Consider the following 20,435-nt stretch of genomic DNA (forward strand, 5'->3'; position numbering starts at 1 on the left):
CTTGCCCCAAGGCAAGAGAGCTGCGTGCTGTGCTCTAAAAGACAGCAGCAAAAGTGCTGAAGTTTAGCTACTTCCTTAGTGGTGTTCATACTCCACATCAAAGAGAGTACTCTGTCTAGGCAGACCCCAGATGTTCTGAATGAAGGGGAAAATAGAGAATCCTCTTAAAATTCTATGGTGCTGTCCCTTGAGACTGCAATAGATGTACTCTGACCATGAGTGCCCCAGCCGCTCAGTGTGACAGTGGGAACAGAAATATCCAGACGTGCAGGTATGACGCTGTCTTTTTCTACCGTGTCACCTGCGTTTGGACCGTGAGCCTCAGGTGCTCTGACATTCTAATTTCCAGTCACAGGTATGATGCCAGCCCCTCAGACAGCAGTAGATGTATGTGCTCTGGCCAGGTGGATGCTCGGTGTCTGCTGGAGGGTGGGAACAGAAGGGTCTCGTGGCACGCATGCATTTCTTCTCAGTGGTGCAGCCTTCTCCAATATAACAGGGTTCCGTGATTAGATGGGTTCCAGGTGCTCAGACAGGATGCAGGAAGAGCAGTCCAAACACAGTTATGGGGTTGGGGTTGGCCCCTCCCATTGCAAAACACCTACTCCTTCAGGTAGGACCCAGGAGCCCTGACTGCAGATAGGAACGTAAAGGCCCCCAGGCGGAGCTATGGAGTCCAACTGACTGCAATAGACGTACCCTGGTTGGAGGGGTCCCAGGTGATCTGAACACAAATGTCTTATGGCACAAGTACCTCCTCAGTGATGCTCTCTCTCCTCCAGTAGTAGTAGGCATGTCATGGCTGGGCTGGCTCTAGGTGCCCTCATTATAGGTAGGAAGGAAAGCGTTTCCAAGGACAGATTTGCCGTCTACAGTGCTGGCCTCTCCGATTGCAACAGGGATGCAATAGGCTGGCAGTGTCCCCCAACACGAGCTATGGCGCTGGGTGTCCCACAGGGTCTTGCTCCAAAGCTGAGTGTTCCAGGCAAGGAGCTGCAGCCTGGGACATACACACTGACCGCAAAGCTGCCACGATCTCAAAGGGCGCACAAGCCCCGTAACCCCAAGTGGGTCTGAAGTGCTATGGCAGAAGGTGAGCTGCAGTTCTCGGTGCTGTGCGTGTCGGTGGCAGCTCCAGAGCAGGACAGAGTGGCCGTGCCAGTGGGGAAAACAACTGAAGTGTCACCAAAAGCTGGCTGGGTGTTGACAGAGATGTAAAATTTGGAATATGGGAGCGTCGGACTCCCCAGAGCTGACTGCCGTTGGGTTCCAGGGTCGCAGTTCGGGCTAAGGAAGGAGGTCCTGCTGGGGCTGCCAGGATTCCCAAAGGGAAAGAGCTGTTAAAGCTGTCAAGAAGAGGCCAGAATCAACAGGCTGGGAATTGAGGATGTTACCTATATTGACTTCATCATAGTCCAAGGCAGGCTTGGAGGGTGAGTCTGAAGAGTCCTGGAGTGAGGCTACTGCAGAGGCAGTGGTGGGTGGGCCAGAAAAGATAGGGGCGTTGAAGAGAGTAGCTTCCTATTGCTGCCCATATAGGCTCCCAAATTGCAGCTAAAGGGTGACCCCTGCCCCAAAAGGAAGGGGGAAGTTTCCGGTAGGGCCGCTGGCCATCTAAGCAGGTGGGCTGGTGGCAGCTGTGGCCTTTGCAGGGGTTATCTGCTCCACGCTGAGAGCGGCCTGGTCACGTGGGAGGGAGCTCACGCTGGATCCTGGTGGAGACCTGGGGATGAAAGCCTGGCAAGGCAGAGTGCTGTCTGTGGCCATCATACCAAAGTCCAAAGCACCCTCTGAGGTCCAGTCCGCAGATGGGCTGACTGGGCCACTGAGGGTGACTGCAGAAGCAGTGATGAACTGGCTGGCAAAGACAGGGGACACTAGTGAGAGAGACTTGAAGAGGAGTCTGTAAGAAAAAGGGAAGAGAATCCACACACATAGATGTAGGTGACTCGGCTCTCCAGAGGGCAGGCCTGAAGGAGAAGGTGCTAGGAGGTGGTAAGCGAAGTAGAAGATCCTGCAACTGTGACTGCGGAACTGGAACGCAAAGGGCCTCTATTCTCATTATTAAGCAGAACCCCAAAGATGGGCCAGAATCTATAAAGAGCGATGGTAGGAATAGCAAAAGGACGGTTAGACACTCTGTGTCTCGTTTCGTGATGGAGATCTGGTGTGGGGGTAGGTAAAGGGGCAGGTAGGATTGGGGCCAAACAGCCAAGTAGGGCAGGTCAGTGACTGCTAATTTGGTAGTTTCTGGAATCTGCAAGGGGAACGTGGCCAATGGCGAAGTAAGTGCATTCCCTGTGAGAGCGGGCGCGCTGAGGGGAACCGCTGTCTGAGGTCGTCTGAGTTGTGTCCTCCAACCCTGCGGCTGCATCTTCCTTGCGGTGCTGTGTTTTCTCCAGGCTGATGTCTTCAGCAATGACCGTGCAAGGAAGGTGGGGGGCGGAAGCCTCTCACTTCGACCCCACGGCGGTGGCAGTAGCAGCAGCAGTGGCAAAACTCGTGGCGTTGGAATTTTGTTTCTAGGACCTGCAACCAACAGGCGTGGCTGGGGAATTTCTCCTTGACAGACTCCCTAAAAGCCTTTCTCTCTTGAGTCTTTTTCTTTGACTTCATAAGGTTAGAGAGCTGAGTCCGTGGCCTTCATCAAGCTCTTCCTTCCTCACCCTCTCTGGTAGCAGGGGCAGGAAATGGCGGGGCTAGACACACCTGCTGCCCCTCTGCCTCACTCCTGCAGACAAGCGGGAGGCCTCCAACAGGGCTGTACCGCCTTTGGGTAAGGAGTTCATGGAAGGCGTCTGTGGTGTCTTGCCCAAGCCACCTTCTTGGAATAGAAGTTTCCCTTCTGAGGCTCAGGATGCTCCCAAACGTGCGACAACTTCTGTCGCCAGAGACCTAGATCTTGATGGTATGTGCTCACCCCTAAGGGGGCCCCTTTCTGGAAGTCCTGACTTTCGCACGCTTTTCTATGGTCTTCTTTTGATATCCCCTTCCTTCACGCCCCTGGTGACTTCATCTCAGTTTTTTTTTTCTTGAAGTGAAAAAAATTTTAATTTCTTTCTTCTGAGAGAAGGGAGCATGTGGGAACAGCAGAGAGAGCAAGACAGAGAGAATCCCCAGCAGGCTCTGAACTGGCAGTGGGGAGCCCGATGTGGGGCTCAAACTCACAAACTGTGAGATCATGACCTGAGATGAAATCAAGAGTCGGATGTTCAACCGACTGAGCCACCGAGGCGCCCCTTTAGCTCAGTCTCCTTTAAACAAGGCTCTGGAGGGTGACTGGATGGCCCTGGCCTCACAGAGGTGATTACCTGATTAGATGACAAAGGAGGAAGAGAGTCAGTGTGTGTCCAGGAGGAGGGATCTTTAGCATTCCCGAGTGGACAGACACTATGAGGCACACGCAGAGAGCAGCGGCTCCTTCGGAGAGTCCCCCCGGGGCCACCAGAGAGGAGCACTGAGGCTGCCTGATCCGATACCACCCATTTGGCAAAGGCCCGGATCCAGGCAGAAATGCCTGGGGAAAGGGCCAAGGAGAGGTGCAGGGTGATCTCAGCCGGATGAGAAGCACATGTGTGGGAGGGTGGGGGGACAGGGCAAGAGAGAAGCTTGCTGGGGCAGTTGCCCATGAAGGATGATTTGTGTGCTGTTGGGAGTGTGGTATGAAATGTGGAGGGCTCTCCTGGCTCCGCGCTCCTCCATGGCAAAACGTGCACCGTTCGGCCTGAGGCTTGTGGCACAGCACTGGAACCTGGGGCAGAAAAGCACACCAGCTAAGCCCACACCCGCAAAGGGCATGAGGAAAAGTTGCCAAACGCAAAGGGCAGGGCCCAGAGACCGAATCCCGGCAGGACTTTCTAGCATTTCCTGACCTCCCACTGCTGGGTGCAGGTTCCAGACGGGCCTGGCAGTGTGGCGAGACTGTTAAAGACTCTAAATTCCAAGAGCCCACAGGACTGCCACCTCGGTGCCTAACTGGAGGGCAGAGGCAGAGGCAACCTGTGGTTGGGAGTCAGCCAGCCCATTTCCCTACGGTCACCAGAGGACAGAGCCTGCTCAGGGCCACAGCAGGAGAGCATCCTAGATCTTGCCGAGAAGGCTGTGACGTGCCTGAAAGAAAATGCATATGTTAGATAGATGAGCTTCATCCAGTCATGAGTCATACTGCTACTAACTCTGAGTTCAGTGTTAATGAATCAACAGTCTAGCACATCCAAAAGGAGGAAGAAACTCACTGGTCTGTAGATGAAGCCACTCAAGAAAGTGTTAATAGTAACTTGTATAGTGTGTGGTGAAGCAATGAGATGTGAAAGCAGCTGAAGTTGTGGATTTGTGAGATGAAGAAAAAAAAAAAAAAGGATAGGAGAGCATTTATTGTGAGCTGAAAGCCAAAACTGAGAGTCATGTTACCCAGATGGGGAAAAGGTTAACACCCCTGATCTGCCAGTGCTAGTTGGCTTGCACATTTCAAGAGGCAATACATTATAAACAGTGTTAAGGCAGGTCCTGCAGATCAGGAAATGTTACAGGAAAAGCATTAGGTGGAAGAGTAGGTTTCAATGCCAACGAGACTGGCTTGTTTTACTAGGCTTTTGGCAAAGGAACGTATATAATGCAAATGGCCTCCAAATCACCAGTCTTCAAATTATTCAAGTATCGGGCAATCTTGCAGTTGTGTGTCAATACCAACAGCAACCAACTTTAAGTGCGAGCCCATAAAGGTGTAGAGAACTTCAAATCCACCAGAACTCAAAAGGAAACTCTGGTTCAGGAGTTCGGCATATGCCATACACCAGTCCGCTGCAGGTGGAACAAAAAAAATTTGAGAGATGTCAGAAGCATTCTGGGATGCTTCCACAACTGCTCATCCAAGAAGCTATATTTACTGCTATCTCCAGGGCAAATACTTTGCCTCCAGGGTTGTGTTAATTTTGGAGAATGCCCATTGGCCCATTGTTACGAACTCGCAAATGCCCACCCCAACCTAGATGTTCTTTTCATGCCCCTAAACACTGTCATCCAACCTCTCAATCAGGACATGACATAAAAGCTTTCATGGTACGTACGCCACATGAGGGAGCTTTATACCTAAAGCTTACAACACCAACAAAGAAACATGGTGGTTACCATGATGGACTATTGCAGTCAGTCACTATGCGAACTGTCACTGGTTACTGTGTTGGCACGGTCTGGAGACTGTCCCAACAGTGGCACAGCTCGGACAGCTTGTCCCAACAGCTTGGCACAGTCAAGCAGACTACTTTCAGGAACTTGGGAAAATGGCAAAACTGCCTGGAAATTTTCCAAGGCTTTGAAGGTGTTACATACAACGTAAAGAACCGTGTCAAGTACATAATGCATATCACATGACAAGTGGAAAAACTCCCAATGACGTGAGGGAAGATGTGGAAGAAATACTGACAGAGAAGGTGGTAGAACCCACAAATAAAGACCCAGAAGAGACAGCCAAACAAGGCACTGAAGTCAGTGATGATGAGGATGGTTACGAAAATCACTCTACTACTGAATGAGTCGCTTTTCTCGCAGCAGCCACGTATCAGAAATTCTACTTTGGAAAAACGTTCCAGGACCTAAAAGAATGTGACCCAACGGTTGAATGAAGCCTCATGCAATTTATCAAGCCACTTCACAAAAGGAAACTGCTGACGTCAACAAACGACAAGAGTCAAATTCCTGAGGTAGAACTGACACCCCACACTCAGTCTTCCTCTTCTGCAGAATAAATAGCATCAACTATGCCAAGGTCAAGAGGTTCCTTCAGAGTGCACTGCTCTATCACCACATATCCAACAACTCTATCAAAATTAGTTAATGTCAATCTTTGATTAATTTTAACCTTTTTTCTGGACTTTCTTCGCATGACTGTACAGTATAACACAGTGTAGGTGTTCACATTACTGTTTACTGTGTTTATTGTGTGTGAATACTAAATTATGTATACTTTCTGTGTGTATCACTGAGTTAAAGCAGTATAGTAACAGAATAAGTTACACAAAATGATGTAATTGAAATATTTTTATTATAAGGAAATAACTGCATATAATTTATTTCTAGGGAACATGTATTAAATAAATGTCTTTTTTTTTTTTTAATTTTTTTTTCAACGTTTTTTATTTATTTTTGGGACAGAGAGACAGAGCATGAACGGGGGAGGGGCAGAGAGAGAGGGAGACACAGAATCGGAAACAGGCTCCAGGCTCCGAGCCATCAGCGCAGAGCCTGACGCGGGGCTCGAACTCACGGACCGCGAGATCGTGACCTGGCTGAAGTCGGACGCTTAACCGACTGCGCCACCCAGGCGCCCCAATAAATGTCTTTTAAACAGAAAAAAAAAATTCCATAATGGGTTACGCATTGATTGGTTGATGAAAATGTGAACAGAGGCTCACAGGAACCTAGGAGCTATGGCTCAGTATTCACCAATTCAGTGTTTGTGATCAATGTATAGAATACAACTACAATGAATAACAAGAATTGACTCTGTGCGTGGGTGTGCGTGTGCGTATTTAAGTATTTCACGACCCAGGCCTCTACATCTCTCACATTTATGCTCAAGGGTAAAAATCACAATGTTTTCAAATAAAGAAAATTAAAAAAAAAAACAAAAGCTGGCAGCAGAGCTGCCTTCAATGGTCCAACTCTCCTGACTACAGGTATATAATAAACACATAAAGGAGATGAGGTATTTTTCATCTCTCATCCCCCCCATATCCCCACCCCCCCCCCCCCCGATGACAAATTATCACAAGCTTGGCAGGGAAATTAGAAGCCATACACGCATTTTGTTTTCCTTTCTTTTCTACATCTCCTTCACTATGTCTCATTGTACTTTTAAGATACTTTTGATATGGTTCTGTAGTATAAACATGGGATGTCAAGAATTCTTGACATTTTTCCTAAATGCATAACCACTGGGTCTCTCTTCTGGATCAATCTCAGGGGTAGTTAAAGCTCTAGGCTTGGTCAATTTCTAAGACGACCTTTGAGAGGACCTGCCACAAAGAAACTTTCACAGGGATGACAATTATGATGTTTCTCTTCAGTATGAATTATCAGATAGTAAACTACTTCTCTGGCCAAAATGTTTTCCTGAATAGTTATATTCAAAAGAAAAGGTATTTCACCAGTACGAGTTCCTTAAAATTGAAGTAAATGACTTGCAAAGGCCTTTACACTCTGGTATGAATTTTTCGATGGTGAGTAAAGGATGAACTGTGGCTGAAGGTTTTTCCACACACACCACATTCAAAGGGTTTCTCTCCAGTGTGAGTTCTTGTGTGTTGAGTTAAGGCAAAGTTGTCACAAAAGGCCTTCTTACAGTCTTTGCATTCATATGGTTTTTCTCCAGTGTGGATCCTATTATGACGAACAAAATTTGCCGGTTGGGTAAAGGCCTTCCCGCATTCTCTGCATACATAGGGCTTTTCGCCAGTGTGAATCCTCATGTGTCGAGTAAAGGAAGAACTATAGTAAAAAGCTTTTGCACACTGTTTACACTCCAAGGGTTTTTCTCCAGTGTGGGTTCTATTATGTCGGATAAAAACCGAGTGGTGTGTAAAGGCCTTTCCACACTCACTGCATTCATAGGGCCTCTCACCAGTGTGAATCCTCATGTGCTGAATTAAAGAAGAGCTGTCACAAAAGGCTTTCCCACATTCCTTGCATTGAAAGGGCTTCTCTCCAGTATGAGTCCTCTTATGCCGGACAAAAGTGGAGCGGTGAGTGAAGGCCTTTCCACATTCACTGCACGCATAGGGTCTCTCTCCAGTGTGAATCCTCATGTGTTGAATAAAGGATGAGTTGAGGCAAAAAGCTTTGCCACATTCTTTGCACAGAAAGGGTTTTTCTCCTGTGTGGGTCATATTATGCTGGATAAAAGTGGAGCGGTGAGTAAAGGCCTTTCCACATTCACTGCACTCATAGAGTTTCTTTCCAGTGTGAATCCTCATGTGTTGAGCAAAGGAAGAGCTGTAGTAGAAAGCTTTCCCACATTCTTTGCACAAAAAGGGCTTTTCTCTAGTGTGCGTCATATTATGCTGGATAAAAGAGGAGCGGTGGGTGAAAGCTTTACCGCATTCTTTGCACTCATAGGGCTTATCTCCAGTGTGAATGCGCTGGTGCTCTGTGAGGTGAGACCTGCGTTTGAAGGCCTTCCCACACTCCACACACTTGTATGGTTTTTCCCCCGTATGAAACCTTGTATGTCGAATGAAGTCGGCCATATAACGACAGGCTTTCCCACATTCACTGCATTTATAGGGCTTCACTCCGGCGTGAATCTGTTGATGCCGAACAAGGGCCCAATTCTTGCTAAACCCTTTTCCACATTCTTTGCATTTATACAGGTTATTCCTTGCATCGGTCACAGGGTCTTTTCTGGGTCCTTGGCCATCACGTTCATGTAGATCATCTTGTATAGTGACTCGCTCCTGTAAAATGGTTAAACACAAACTATCATCTGTCTCCAAATCATCATCTTTATGGCTCAACTTCCTAGGGCATGTCTCCTCGTGGGGGTCTGTTCCTGGCCTCAAGTTTCCTTCCTGCATTTCTGATAGCTTTTCCCGATCCCTGGCTTGCCCCAACCTGGAATCCCTCGAGGCTCCCTGTGTCATTTGGTCCTCAAAAGGGGCTTCCTCAGTGAAGGCCAGCTGAGAAGCAGTAAACTCTGTGGTCTCAGGTTTTGCTTTTTCACCTGAAGGAAATCCAATACAGAAAGGTGTCTATTAGCGATGTCGATGCAGAGCAAATAAAATCACCATCTGAGTGGAAGAATGAAGATGAAATCGAATCCTTCCGACGCCTGTAGCATTTACGCAGCTATCGCGCTCAGGTTTACAGTTTCTTTCTTTGCGAACCCACGCGCTCGTGACATCTTTAAAAGCTAACCCAGGAAGAAACACTTGGGCACGGCATAGAGAATGCGGAGTGGAGACAACTCCTCACTCCCCAGAACGGAGGAGGGTGGGCAGAGCAATGGCTACACTGTGCATAACAACTGCGCCCTGGCACATCATGGTATGACAGCACAGGGAAGGTACGCATGACTTGGCCCACGTGGGAGGCAGAAAGAGATCGGTGGAGGCTACCCAGGAAAGGTTCCATGGGAGCTTATTTCCAGAGGAGAGCAGGGGCTCCCTGACGGAAATAGGAGAGAGACTGCAGTGGCTGACAAAGCACAAGCGTGCAGTGTCTTGACAGAATGCTGAATGCCAGGCAAAGTGAGGAGGATGAGAGCACGATGAAGACGAGGATGGAGAGGCAGGTGGGGACGGACGAGACGCGAAAGCTCGCGGTTCTGGGCTGTGCGGTAGTGGGGGATGGTAAGAAGCTAGCAGGTGGGCATATGGACTCTACTTCGTCTGGGTAAAGACTAGGTGAACAGGTGCCAAATGGATATCATCTAGATGAAGAGAATTATAAATGTATCACATTAACGAAGATCGATGTGAAAAGGGAGATTCGTCATATAAAGTTCTCCTTAAATTCACCTACAAATTCTATACAACTTCAGGTTAAGCATTTAGCTTATAGAGTTCTTCAAGGACAGTGACAAGCTCATTGAGGAATTTATATAAAAGAACGAACACACCAGGATATCTCCACAGAAGAATAAAGCAGGGACATTTGCCCTTTGAGGAATTAGGATTACGATGATTAGATGCATCGAGGCAGTATGATGTAGGCATAGATTTAAGATAAACTGCCGAACCATCAAAGGAAGAAACAGAATTGAGAACTCAGAAATGTACGTATATACTCTGATATATGACAGAAGTAGCAGAGGGGCCAATGGGAAAAGGAGGGACTATTCAATAAACGGATCTAGAGAAATCATTTGCCATATGAAATTGCATTCTTAACCTCACACCGCATAAAAAACTAACTCCAGACTGATTAAGACCTTACTGTCAGAGGCTCAACATTAACAGTTTTTAGTAAATAGTATAAATGAATATCTTTTAGATCTTGGGAAAGTGAAAGATTTCATAAGATACAAAAGCATTAACTGTAAAAGAAAAGACTGGTCAAATTGACTAAATATAATTTTTTAAAAGGCAAACAAGGGTGTCTAAATATCAGATAAAGTAAATGAGAAGAAGAGGGTCATCATAGAATGATAAAAAGATCAAAACACCAGGAAGAGGTAACAATCCTAAAATGCATGCAACAAATATCAGAGCCTCAAATCAACCCAAAAACTGAGTTCAAAGGAGAAATAAACAAAACCACAATTACAGGTGGGAAATTCAACACTCCACTTTTTCATCGCACAAGATACATATTGGCCAATGAACACATAAAGAGGGGCACCTGGGTGCCCAGTTGGTTGGGTCTCCAGCTCTTGATTTTGGCTCACGTCGTGATCTTGTGGTTCATGGGATCGAGCCCCGTGTCGAGCTCTGTGCTGAAACAGAGCCTGCTTGGGATTCTCTCTCTCTCTCTCTCTCTCTCTCTCTCTCTCTCTCTCTCTGTGCCCCTCCCTGGAGCACACTCTACCCCTCTCTCTCTCAAAAATGGATGAATGCACATTAAAAAAAAAATATATATGAAGAGGTGATCAACTTTCTTGGATATGAGGAAAGGGCAAAAAGACCACAATGAGATACCATATATTTACCTGACTGAAAATAAGAACATGACAATATCAGGTGTTGGAAAGGATGTGGATCCATGAAATCGTTATTATAATGCAGGTAAAGAAACAGCAGGGCAGCATCTAGTAACGTTCTCCTTTGCTTACCTGATAATAATCAAAAAACTCTAGCCCTTGGGAACACTACTAAGAGAAATTCCTACACATGCATGAGGATATAGTGTATGTGAATTTTCATGGCAGCACTCTGTGGGTGTGAAAAACTGGAAACAAGAAAATGCCCATGAAGATAAATGAATACACTGTGTTATATTCCTGCAAATGACTACAGAAGAAAAAATAAGTGAACTATACCAACGTGCCGGGTGAGTCTTAGCAATATACCGTTGAATAAAAAGTACAAATCACATAAGACAATGTAAACTATGATATGCTTTTTATAACGTTCAAATAAAAAAGCAAAATATACACGAGTACAATGAAGAAATTTTTAAATTTGTTTTGAGAATGTCAGTTTATAATGGTATTATAAAAATGTGTGCATGGATACACGGACCCCTATGTTTATACCAGCATTATTTACAATAGCCAAGGTATGGAAGCATCCATCGACTGATGAATACATAAAGAAGATGAAATACACACACACACACACACACACACACACACACACACACACACACAATGGAATACTCAGCCATAAAAAAGAGTGAAATCTTGCCATTTGAAACAACATGGATGGAACTAGAGAGTATAGTGCTAAATGAAATAAGTCACTCAGAGAAAGACATATACCATATGATTTTGCCCATATGTGGAATGGTAGAAACAAACGAGCAAAGGGAAAAAAAGAGACAGACAGAGACAAACCAGGAGACAGATTCTTAACTATAGAGAACAAACTGATGGTTACCAGATGGGAGGTGGGTGGGGGGATGGGTTAAATAGGTGATTGGGATTAAGGAGTGCACTTGTGGTGATGAGCACCAAATGATTAAGATAAGAGTGTAAAAACATATGTATATATCTTGCATTTATTTATTTACTGTGGTAAAATTTATATAAAATTTACCATTTTAAGATGAAACGATCTTAAAATGTAATAGAATAATTAGATGAAGTGGAAACATTCCTTGAAATATTCAAATTACCAAAACTGACACAAGAAAAAACAGAATATATGAATAGCCCTATATTTACCCTCAAAGCAAATCTTGTTATGGACTGAATGTTTGTGTTCCCCCAAAATTCATGTGTTGAAGCCCTAACCTCCAATGTGAATTTGAAGCTAGGGCCTTTGATAGAAGCAATTAAGGTTAAATGAGGTAATAAGCGTAGGGCCCTGATCTGATAGCATTAGTGTCCTTATAAGAAGAGACACAAGAGTGTTCTCCCTCTTCTCCCAACCATCCCCAGCACACACACCACATCTGGAAAGACTACGGTCTCCCTTTGTCTTCTTATGAGGATACCAATCCCATCATGGGAGCTCCACCCTCATGATCTCATCTAAACCCAATCATCTCCCCAAATCCCGACCTCCTAATATCACTCTGGGGGTTACGGTTCCATCATATGAATTTTGGGAGGACACATAAAATGTTCCTAACAGTGTTACATGAGAAAAATCATACAAATCAACTAGCCCAGTATATGGCAAACATTCAATAAGGTGTAGACCACCATTTATTATCATTATTATAGGTGCTACATTTGCCAGTCAGAATGTCAACAGTAATGTAAGAACATTTTCAGTACTGCAGTGCTGAGAAACACTACTGAGTCTCAAAGAGTAAAGGGGAAGATGCCACCTGCTCCCCAGTATGCACAGCAGTGAGGACTACTGGGAATGTGAAATGGTGCAGTCCCTTTGAAACTGTTTGGTGGTTTCTACTGAAGCTAATCATACACCTAGACCATGATCCAGCCAGTCCACTCATTTGCATATTCCCAACAGAAATGTGTGCCATATCCAACAAAAATATCAAGAATATTCGTAGCTGTGTTCTTCACAATATTCCAAAAAATGGAGTCCAAGCCAAATAACAGTAAAATGGGTAAATGAAATCTATTCATTCACTGAGACACGGCACAGTAAGAAATAACTCCAAATTTGCAACTGCATGACAGACTTCGGAGCAATAATAATTATCAAAAGAAGACACACAGAACAGTATCATGTATTGTGGGATCCATTTATAAGTCTTCAAAACTCATCTACAGTCACTGGGTTAAGTGCCCATTATTTTTGTAGGAGATATTTATTAAAAAATTTTTTTTTTCAACATTTTTTTATTTATTTTTGGGACAGAGAGAGACATAGCATGAACGGGGGAGGGGCAGAGAGAGAGGGAGACACAGAATCGGAAACAGGCTCCAGGCTCCGAGCCATCAGCCCAGAGCCCGACGCGGGGCTCGAACTCACGGACCGCGAGATCGTGACCTGGCTGAAGTCGGACGCTTAACCGACTGCGCCACCCAGGCGCCCCGTAGAAGGAGATATTTAAAAAGAGGGAGCACAAGAAGCCTGTGAGGCACTGGAAATACTGTATTTTTTTGACCTGTGTGGTGGTACTCGGGTTCGTATGAGTAAAACTTCAGGAAGATGAACCTTTAAGACTTGTACATTCACTATGTGTAAGTTACACTTTAGTACAGCAATTAAAGAAAACAGTAAAAAATAGTAAAGGGGAGGCCTAGACATCCTGTGTAGATGTCTCTTCAGAGAATGAGAAAACTCCTCCCGGAAGCTTGGTTGTTCGGGTGAAAGAGAGTCATCAACATTTAGATGCTGTTGGAGAGCCAAGAGCAATTTTCTTTCATGTTTCCCCCAGGGTCAGAAACTTCACTGTGTTTTCTGAGAGAAGATGAATTAGGTGAGAAGGCGAAGATACAGAAGAGGCAAGAAATAAGTTGAAGACTCAAGGTCCCTGATGCAGCAGACTCTTGGTTGGCTTCCTGTAATTGCTAACTTGTGATGCTTACAACCTATTACGATCCCTCTAGCTAAATGCTACAGGGCCTTGATTTTGCTTCTAAAGAACAGAATATGGCATTTGTAACAATGTGGATGGAACTAGAGTGTATTATGCCAAGAGAAATAAGTCAGCCAGAGAAAGGCAAATATCATATGATTTCACTCATATGTGGAATTTAAGAAACAAAACAGATAAACATAGGGGAAGGGAAGGAAAAATAAGATAAAAACAGAGAGGGAAGCAAACCATAAGAGACCCTTAAACACAGAGAACAATCTGAGGTTGGGGGTTGATGGGCTAAATGGGTCCGCACTAATGAGGACCTTTCTTGGGATGAGCACTGGGTGTTCTATGTAAGTGATGAATCACTAAATTCTATTCCTGAAACCAATATTACACTATATGTTAACTAACTTGAATTTAAATGAAAAAGAATAGAATATGCAAAATGACGGAATATAAGAGATGAGGTTTTGTGTCCCATCCATCTTGCTGGAGTCTCTCCCACCATCACTTGATCTGAAGAAGGAAGCTGACATGTTGTGAGGTGCCTATGACTGTGGCTTGTAGCCGACCCCAAGTTGTGCCTGGACCTCTGACCCACGGAAGGAAAACAGTAAATGAATGATATTTTAACCTGCTATGTTTGTGGTAATGTTGCCACATGGCCATAGATAACACACCTGAAAAGGCAGGTGAAGGTGGGATCTAGATCCATGCTGTAGATAAGAACTCTGCTGCAGAGGTGAGTCTGTAAGGGTGAAAGAGCAGGAAAACCAAGCACGTAGCCTCTATTCTCAGTGTGAAGTAGGCCACAATGCTGAGTTATCAGTAACGAGGCAGGTGGTGATATCTGGAAGAAGGGGAGTGGTTGGAAGCAGACGGAGGACACAGAGCTGACCAGAGGCACACAGCAGATCCGGGGAGACCAGTTAGACTTCTGTTAGAGTCATGCAGGCAGGAGACGACTACAGCTTGGACTAGGGTGCTGATGCAGAACTGACAGAGTTGGTGAAGGTGACAGATTCAGGAGACATGGATGATGAAACGTGATCAACATTCAGGAATGGCTGGATAGAGGGTATGAAGAAGGTAGAGGTGTCGCGGGGTCTACTTTTGTTGCTGGCTTTCTTGACTTATTCGACGGTAAGACCGTTAATTGAAAATTGGGAGATGGGAGGCGTGGGCCAAATCGTGAGGTCCCTTTTAGGATGAGAGTGTGAAGTACCTCTGGAACATTCGAGTGAAGATGTGGAACTGCAGAGGGGGGTGAAGATGTGAGATAGATTCTAGGGGTGAGGAGGGGGTGGCCAGATACTCACTGGCTGAGCAGCCAGAAGGAACACGAGAGGAGAGAGATCATGAACCGGCATTGGCACCTCTCTATCCACGTGATGGGTCCAGCTGCCCTGAGCAGCTCAGAGGTGGGGCTGACAAGGCGAATGTCTCCCTGAAGTTTTGTAAGACAGGAGGGCAAGAAGACAACAAGGCTAGGGATTGTTTCTGAGTATGTTTCACAAATGGACGGACGGATGCATGCACGGATGTACTGAGGAATAAATGAATGAATAGGGAAGGTGGAAAAGGGAGGGATGCAAGGTACAGCTGGAGGTAGTAATCTGCAGCAAAAGAAAGGACTATCTTTTCTGAATTCGGAAGGGAGTCTGAGATAACATTATTCATTATGACTAATAATGCACGAATATTACTCACCTGTAACCTTTCTTACTTTGTCACTTACTTTGGGTCAGGCACTTAATAAACTTGTTAATTACAAGTTTCCTGCTATCTAATTACATTTCCAAACGATCCAATGATGCAGAAACTATCATTACTGTGTTTTCTAATATAGGCTAGTTTAGCAGACCGAATGTATGTTCATCATATTGCTGGCCCCTTCCTCTTGGGCACAAAGCTGAACCACATTTCCCAGTCTGATGCAACATGTAGCCTAATACCCAGCTCTTGTCAATGGAATGTGAATGGAAGTGAAGTATGTGTGCAGGCGGATATGCCTACAGATCTTCCTCAACCTAGGATGGGGTTATGTCCCAATAAACCCATCAAAATGCCTTTCATATACCTAACCTACCACACATCATAGCTTAGCCTGGACGACCTTAAACGTGCTTGGTACACTTACATTACCCTACAGTTGGGCAAAATCATCAAAAGGAAAGACTGTTTTCCAATAAAGCGTTGAATATCTTGTGCAATTTATTGAATATTATACTGAACGGGAAAAAGAGAATGGTTGTGGGGCGCCTGGATGGCTCAGTCAGTTAAGTGTCTGACTAGCTCAGGTCCCGATCTTGCGGTTTAGGAGTTCAAGCTCCACGCTGGGCTCTGTACTGACAGCTCGGAGCCTGGAGCCTGCTTCAGATTCTGTGTCTCCCTCTTTCTCTGCCCCTCCCCTGCTCACACTCTGGCGCTCTCTCTCTCTCAAGAATAGATACACATTAAAAAAAAAATTTTAAGCCAGAATGGCTGTAAGTGTACTGGTTGTTTACCTGCAGGATTGCATGGCTAACTGGGAGGTGCAGCTCACTGCACTGCCCAGCATCGGGAGACACTACCCTGCTGCAGTATCACCAGCCAAGGAAAAGATCCAAACTCAAAATTCCAAGTCCAGTTTCTACTGCATGTGTACCACTTTCACACCATTTTGAAGGGGAAAAATCCTAATTTGCACCACTGCAAGGTGGAGGCCGTCTGTCCTCTCCTTCTCTCCCATTCCCCTTGGCGAGTTGGACGGTGCCAGGGCAACCTTATAGCCCCATACCGACAACAGAATGCACCTGGGTCCCCGAATACATGGTACAGAGTTCCCCTGCTGATCCACATTAACCATGGCATGAATGAGGAAAAAACTCTTTATCTGTTGACTCACCTAGATTTGGGAGTTTATCTTTTATAGCAGAGAATTAACTTAGCCTAACTTGTCTATCAAAGGTATAGTGAGGTCATGCAACTTCCCCAGGGTCATGAGGCTGGTGAGTGGCTGAGCATTTAGAGCCGTGTCTTACTCAGTATACTACATTCTAACCCTAATAAAGGCAGAGTGTGATGAGGAGGAAAGACAGGGGAAATACGGCTGGAGTACTCCATCATCAACCAAGACCCCAGGAAGGCCACAAGAAGCAGCTACCCATGGAATTTCAGAAACAGAGATTCCCCCGGTAATCTGTCAGTTGCCATGAAACCCATCTGCCGTGACACCCACCTGCCGGATTCTCAGCCACCTACCTGTATAGGTGCTTTTGGAGATGCCTCTCTTCCCTGTCCAGAGTTCTTGCCCAGGCTCCAGTGGGTAGATCAGTTCTGGTTTGGGAACAGGATGTCCTGTGTATGGAAAAATAAATGAGGCATGGGTATATAGGTAAGGACAAAAGAAAAATTCTCAAGTATACAGGGTTCAATCTCATGAACCATGAGATCATGACCTGAGCCGAAATCAAGAGTCAATCCGTAACCGACGGAGCTACCCAAGCACCCCGGAGAACTATGCTTCTTATACAACAATCACTGTCATAGACACAGGGATAATAATCAAAAGGTTAGACCAGAATTATGGTGAGGCTGTGAGGAGAGAGGAAGTTGGGTCCCAGAGGCCTTCTCAATCAGCCATGCTTAGAGAAAGAGGATGGAATGAAAGTCCATGGGTATCACTCAGGAGAGTGATGAGGTCTTACCCAGTGAGACCAGGAGCCCACAGGTCTCCAGCATCACCTCCTGGTATAAGGTCCTCTGGGCCAGATCCAGTTGTCTCCATTCCTCTCCAGTGAAGGTCACAGCCACGTCTTCGAATGACACTAATGCCTACAACGTCAAAGAGAGGTGGTGGGTGGCTGTACATCTAATAAATGAGATGATAACCAATTGCTTGGCCACCAGCGCAAGTCCAGAAAGACCTGAGGCCTGAACCCCTGAGTAATTCCTGAGAACCTAGTTCTGTGCTGGGCTCAGGAGGGAGGCAGATGGTGCCTCTGACAGAATAGAAGGTGTGGGAGAGAAAAGCCTCCTGTGTAGGAAGCCACTGGAGAAAGACACAAACAATGCTAATCTCATATGGGTTGTGAGCAGCAGATCGAAAGTGCTCTGGGATGTTGGAAGAATGGGGAAAAATAACTCAAATAAGGACAGTAGCAGCAGAGCCTTTCTGGTCCACACTGCTTGCCTGCATCTGAGGGCTTCAGATGCTGTGTTAAAGCAACCAAAAGCCCGTAGGTCTGGAGCTAGACTCCTGGAGTTTAAATCCAGTCTTGGGGGGCACCTGGGTGGCTCCGTCAGTTGGGCGTCTGACTTCGGCTCGGGTCATGATCTCACGGTTCGTGGGTTCGAGCGCCGTGTCAGGCTCAGTGCTGACAGCTCGGAGCCTGGAGCCGGCTTCGGATCCTGGGGTCTCCCTCTCTCTCTGTTCCTCCCCTGCTCACGCTCTGTCTCTGTCTCTCTCTCAAAAATAAATAAACATTAAAAAAAAAATTTTTTTTTTTAAATCCAGTCTTGTGAACCAACACATGCTAACTTCTTTCAGCCTCGATTTCTCTATCAATACAGTAATAGTTTATGCTTCATCAGGCTGGTGTGGGAATTAGAATGTTCTAAAAGCAAACACTGCAAGAGTCCAGCACATGCAGTGCTCCATGGATTTGTGAATTTCTTAACTGTTTCACAGCCCACGAGGTAAGCGCCATCTTCTCCGTTTTTCAACCAGCAAACTGAGGCTCAAGCCAAGTCAACCAGAGTTGTCATGCCTAATGAGACGGGGCAAGATTTGGACCCAGGTCCCTCTGGTCCAGCCATGGTGGGGAGGTTAGATTTAATCTAAGTATGAAAGAGTCCCAGAGAGAAAAATCTTTCTTTCTTTTTTTTAAGTTATGTATTTTGAGAGAGAGAGAGAGCACACATGCGTGAGTGTGATGGGCAGAGAGCAAGGGAGAGAGAGAATCCCAAGCAGGCTCTGCACTGTCAGCCCGGAGCCCAAATTGGGGCTCTGTCTCATGAACCGTGAGATCATGACTTGAACAGGAATCATGAGTCAGAGGCTTACCCAACTGAGCCTCCCAGGCACCCCAAGGGAAAAATCTTTCACTCATCAATCACTTATTGGGCACCGGTGCAGGCCCAGCACTTTCTAGGCCTAGGGACAGAACAGACAACAGGACCTCACACTCCAGGGCTGGGGAAAGGTCCCCAACAAGAAACTAAATAAATGAGCCAGATCAAGTCACACGGCCCTAAGGGCTCCAAGAAGCAACAAAGGACAGTGAGGTGACTGAAAACATTAGGGGACTTATGTCCCCAAGGCAGGGCAACCCGGGAAGGCCCCCAGGGCAACCGGGGAAGGCTTCCCTGAGGGGTCACTGGAACAGGCTGAAGTGAAGTCGGGGAGCGGGCCAGGTAAGAAAAGATGAATAAGCCAAGTGGTCGGAGGCAGGATGAGAGTAAACAGTGTGACGTGCTAGAGAGTAACTTAGGGCCTGTTGTGTGTTTACGTCCCAAGACACACAGCATTCCTGGACACCGTCATTAATGAGAGTCCCTTCACAAGCACAGGTTTTCCCCACGATCTGAAAGCAAAGTGTTCCCATGAAAACTTTTCTAAGCCAAAAGGGCAGTAAAGTGAAGAGTATCCCTCACTTTCTGGAAGTTCCCTTTACTGCCACTTTGCTTTTAAGAAAAACTTACATTCACAACTCTTTTCACCAACCAAAAGAAATCCAAAGAGGATTTTTGTGTTTACCTTACTACTGTAGGTCTCTCCTAAAAGCCAGGGGCAAAATCCACACCTTTGGAAAGTGTAGGAACCTGTATAAGAAAATGTGTTCAACAGGAAAATGGATTCACCGCAAACCAACCTCACTTGTAATACACAGACGGCGCCTGCAGAGTTCAATCCGGTGACTGTCTTGTCTTCCCACCTGTCCAGGGACCTTCTACTGCTATCAGAAAAGCAGCAATTCAAAAAACGCGACTCCCCCCTTACCTCTGCTCTAGAGCTCCCATCCCCTACAGACCTGTGGCAGGGACGGGCCAGACTGTCCCCGGAGTGAGCCTAAGAGCAGAGCAGGGCCAGGGAAGTCCCTCTCAGAAGCGCATCCAGAGTGATGTTCTCTGGGTCATGCTGAGCACTGAAGGGCACACGTCACAAGTGTACCCTCTCTGATTCCCTCAACTGAGAAAAATCGTTAATACACGGCATTCCAATTTCAGATTCGACGCAATGGAGGCCAAGGGCAGTGAAAGGCAAGCTGAGGTCAGAGGCAGAAATGGGGGTCTCCCCTGACAACCTCTGGCCTGGATTCAGAACCCGAGGTTGGAAGTAAGTAAGATCTGCTCCTCTCCCGCCCCCATTCCTCCAAGACTCCCAGATCCAAGAGCATTAAGAAGGAACGGCCAGGAGTCCCAGGATCTATATCACATTGAGTGGAACCGTGCGAACACCGACCGCAGCGCGCGTGGGCACGTGGGACCCACCACTCACCAGCGCCGGCGCCGCCATGGGGCCCACGGCCGAGCGAGACTTCGCGAAGCTGCGACTAACGCCCGTCCCAGCGGGCTCAGCCGACCCCTCGCCCCAGCCCTGGGCCGGGTGGTCTGGCACCTCGGTCTCCGCTGTGTAAACGCGCAACAAGGTCCAAGGGGCCGCCTGCGGGTACCGCAGGGACGAAGGGCTGGTGCCGAGGCGGGGGGCAACCCCGTTACAGGTGGAGTCAGGGCTCAAATAGCTCAGTCTGGAAGCCCCTTCTGGGAAGCAGCCTCCCCCGGCGCTCCAATTACAAGCTCCGCTAAGCACAGACCCGTTACAACCAAATGAGGTCCTAGAGAGGACGCCAGAA

The 20,435-nt window shown here is 46.6% G+C and overlaps 1 protein-coding gene and 1 long non-coding RNA gene across 3 annotated transcripts; one reads left to right on the forward strand and one right to left on the reverse strand.

The window, feature by feature from the left end:
* Positions 1-8: 8 nt before the first annotated feature.
* Positions 9-6,102, forward strand: LOC131498920 (uncharacterized). Its single transcript, XR_009255640.1, has 2 exons — positions 9-5,178; positions 5,239-6,102. It is a non-coding gene; the product is annotated as an uncharacterized LOC131498920 (long non-coding RNA).
* Positions 6,103-6,136: 34 nt separating this feature from the next.
* ZNF599 (zinc finger protein 599) lies at positions 6,137-20,435 on the reverse strand. Of its 2 annotated transcripts, XM_058706444.1 has the most exons (5): positions 20,081-20,435; positions 17,289-17,415; positions 16,843-16,938; positions 8,608-8,716; positions 8,332-8,450 (listed from the first exon to the last, which is right to left on the reverse strand). In XM_058706444.1, exons 1-5 carry the CDS (start codon positions 20,096-20,098, stop codon positions 8,384-8,386), a joined length of 417 nt encoding a protein of 138 aa, XP_058562427.1. In that variant the 5' UTR covers positions 20,099-20,435; the 3' UTR covers positions 8,332-8,383. The 2 variants fall into 2 exon arrangements, with proteins under 2 accessions (XP_058562426.1, XP_058562427.1); XM_058706443.1 differs by having other exon boundaries at positions 6,137-8,716; positions 20,081-20,432.

Source organism: Neofelis nebulosa, chromosome 17 (genome assembly GCF_028018385.1).
Source record: "Neofelis nebulosa isolate mNeoNeb1 chromosome 17, mNeoNeb1.pri, whole genome shotgun sequence".
NCBI classification, from domain to species: domain Eukaryota; kingdom Metazoa; phylum Chordata; class Mammalia; order Carnivora; family Felidae; genus Neofelis; species Neofelis nebulosa.

Bases quoted from the DNA above. Each gene is read 5' to 3' on its own strand.
- ZNF599 (XM_058706443.1), bottom strand. The intron at 16,939-17,288 runs GTAAGACCTCAT...TTCCATACACAG, and splicing joins TGGGCTCCTGGTCTCACTGG to GACATCCTGTTCCCAAACCA. The intron at 8,717-16,842 runs GTAGGTGGCTGA...GATTTCCTTCAG, and splicing joins CTCCAAAAGCACCTATACAG to GTGAAAAAGCAAAACCTGAG.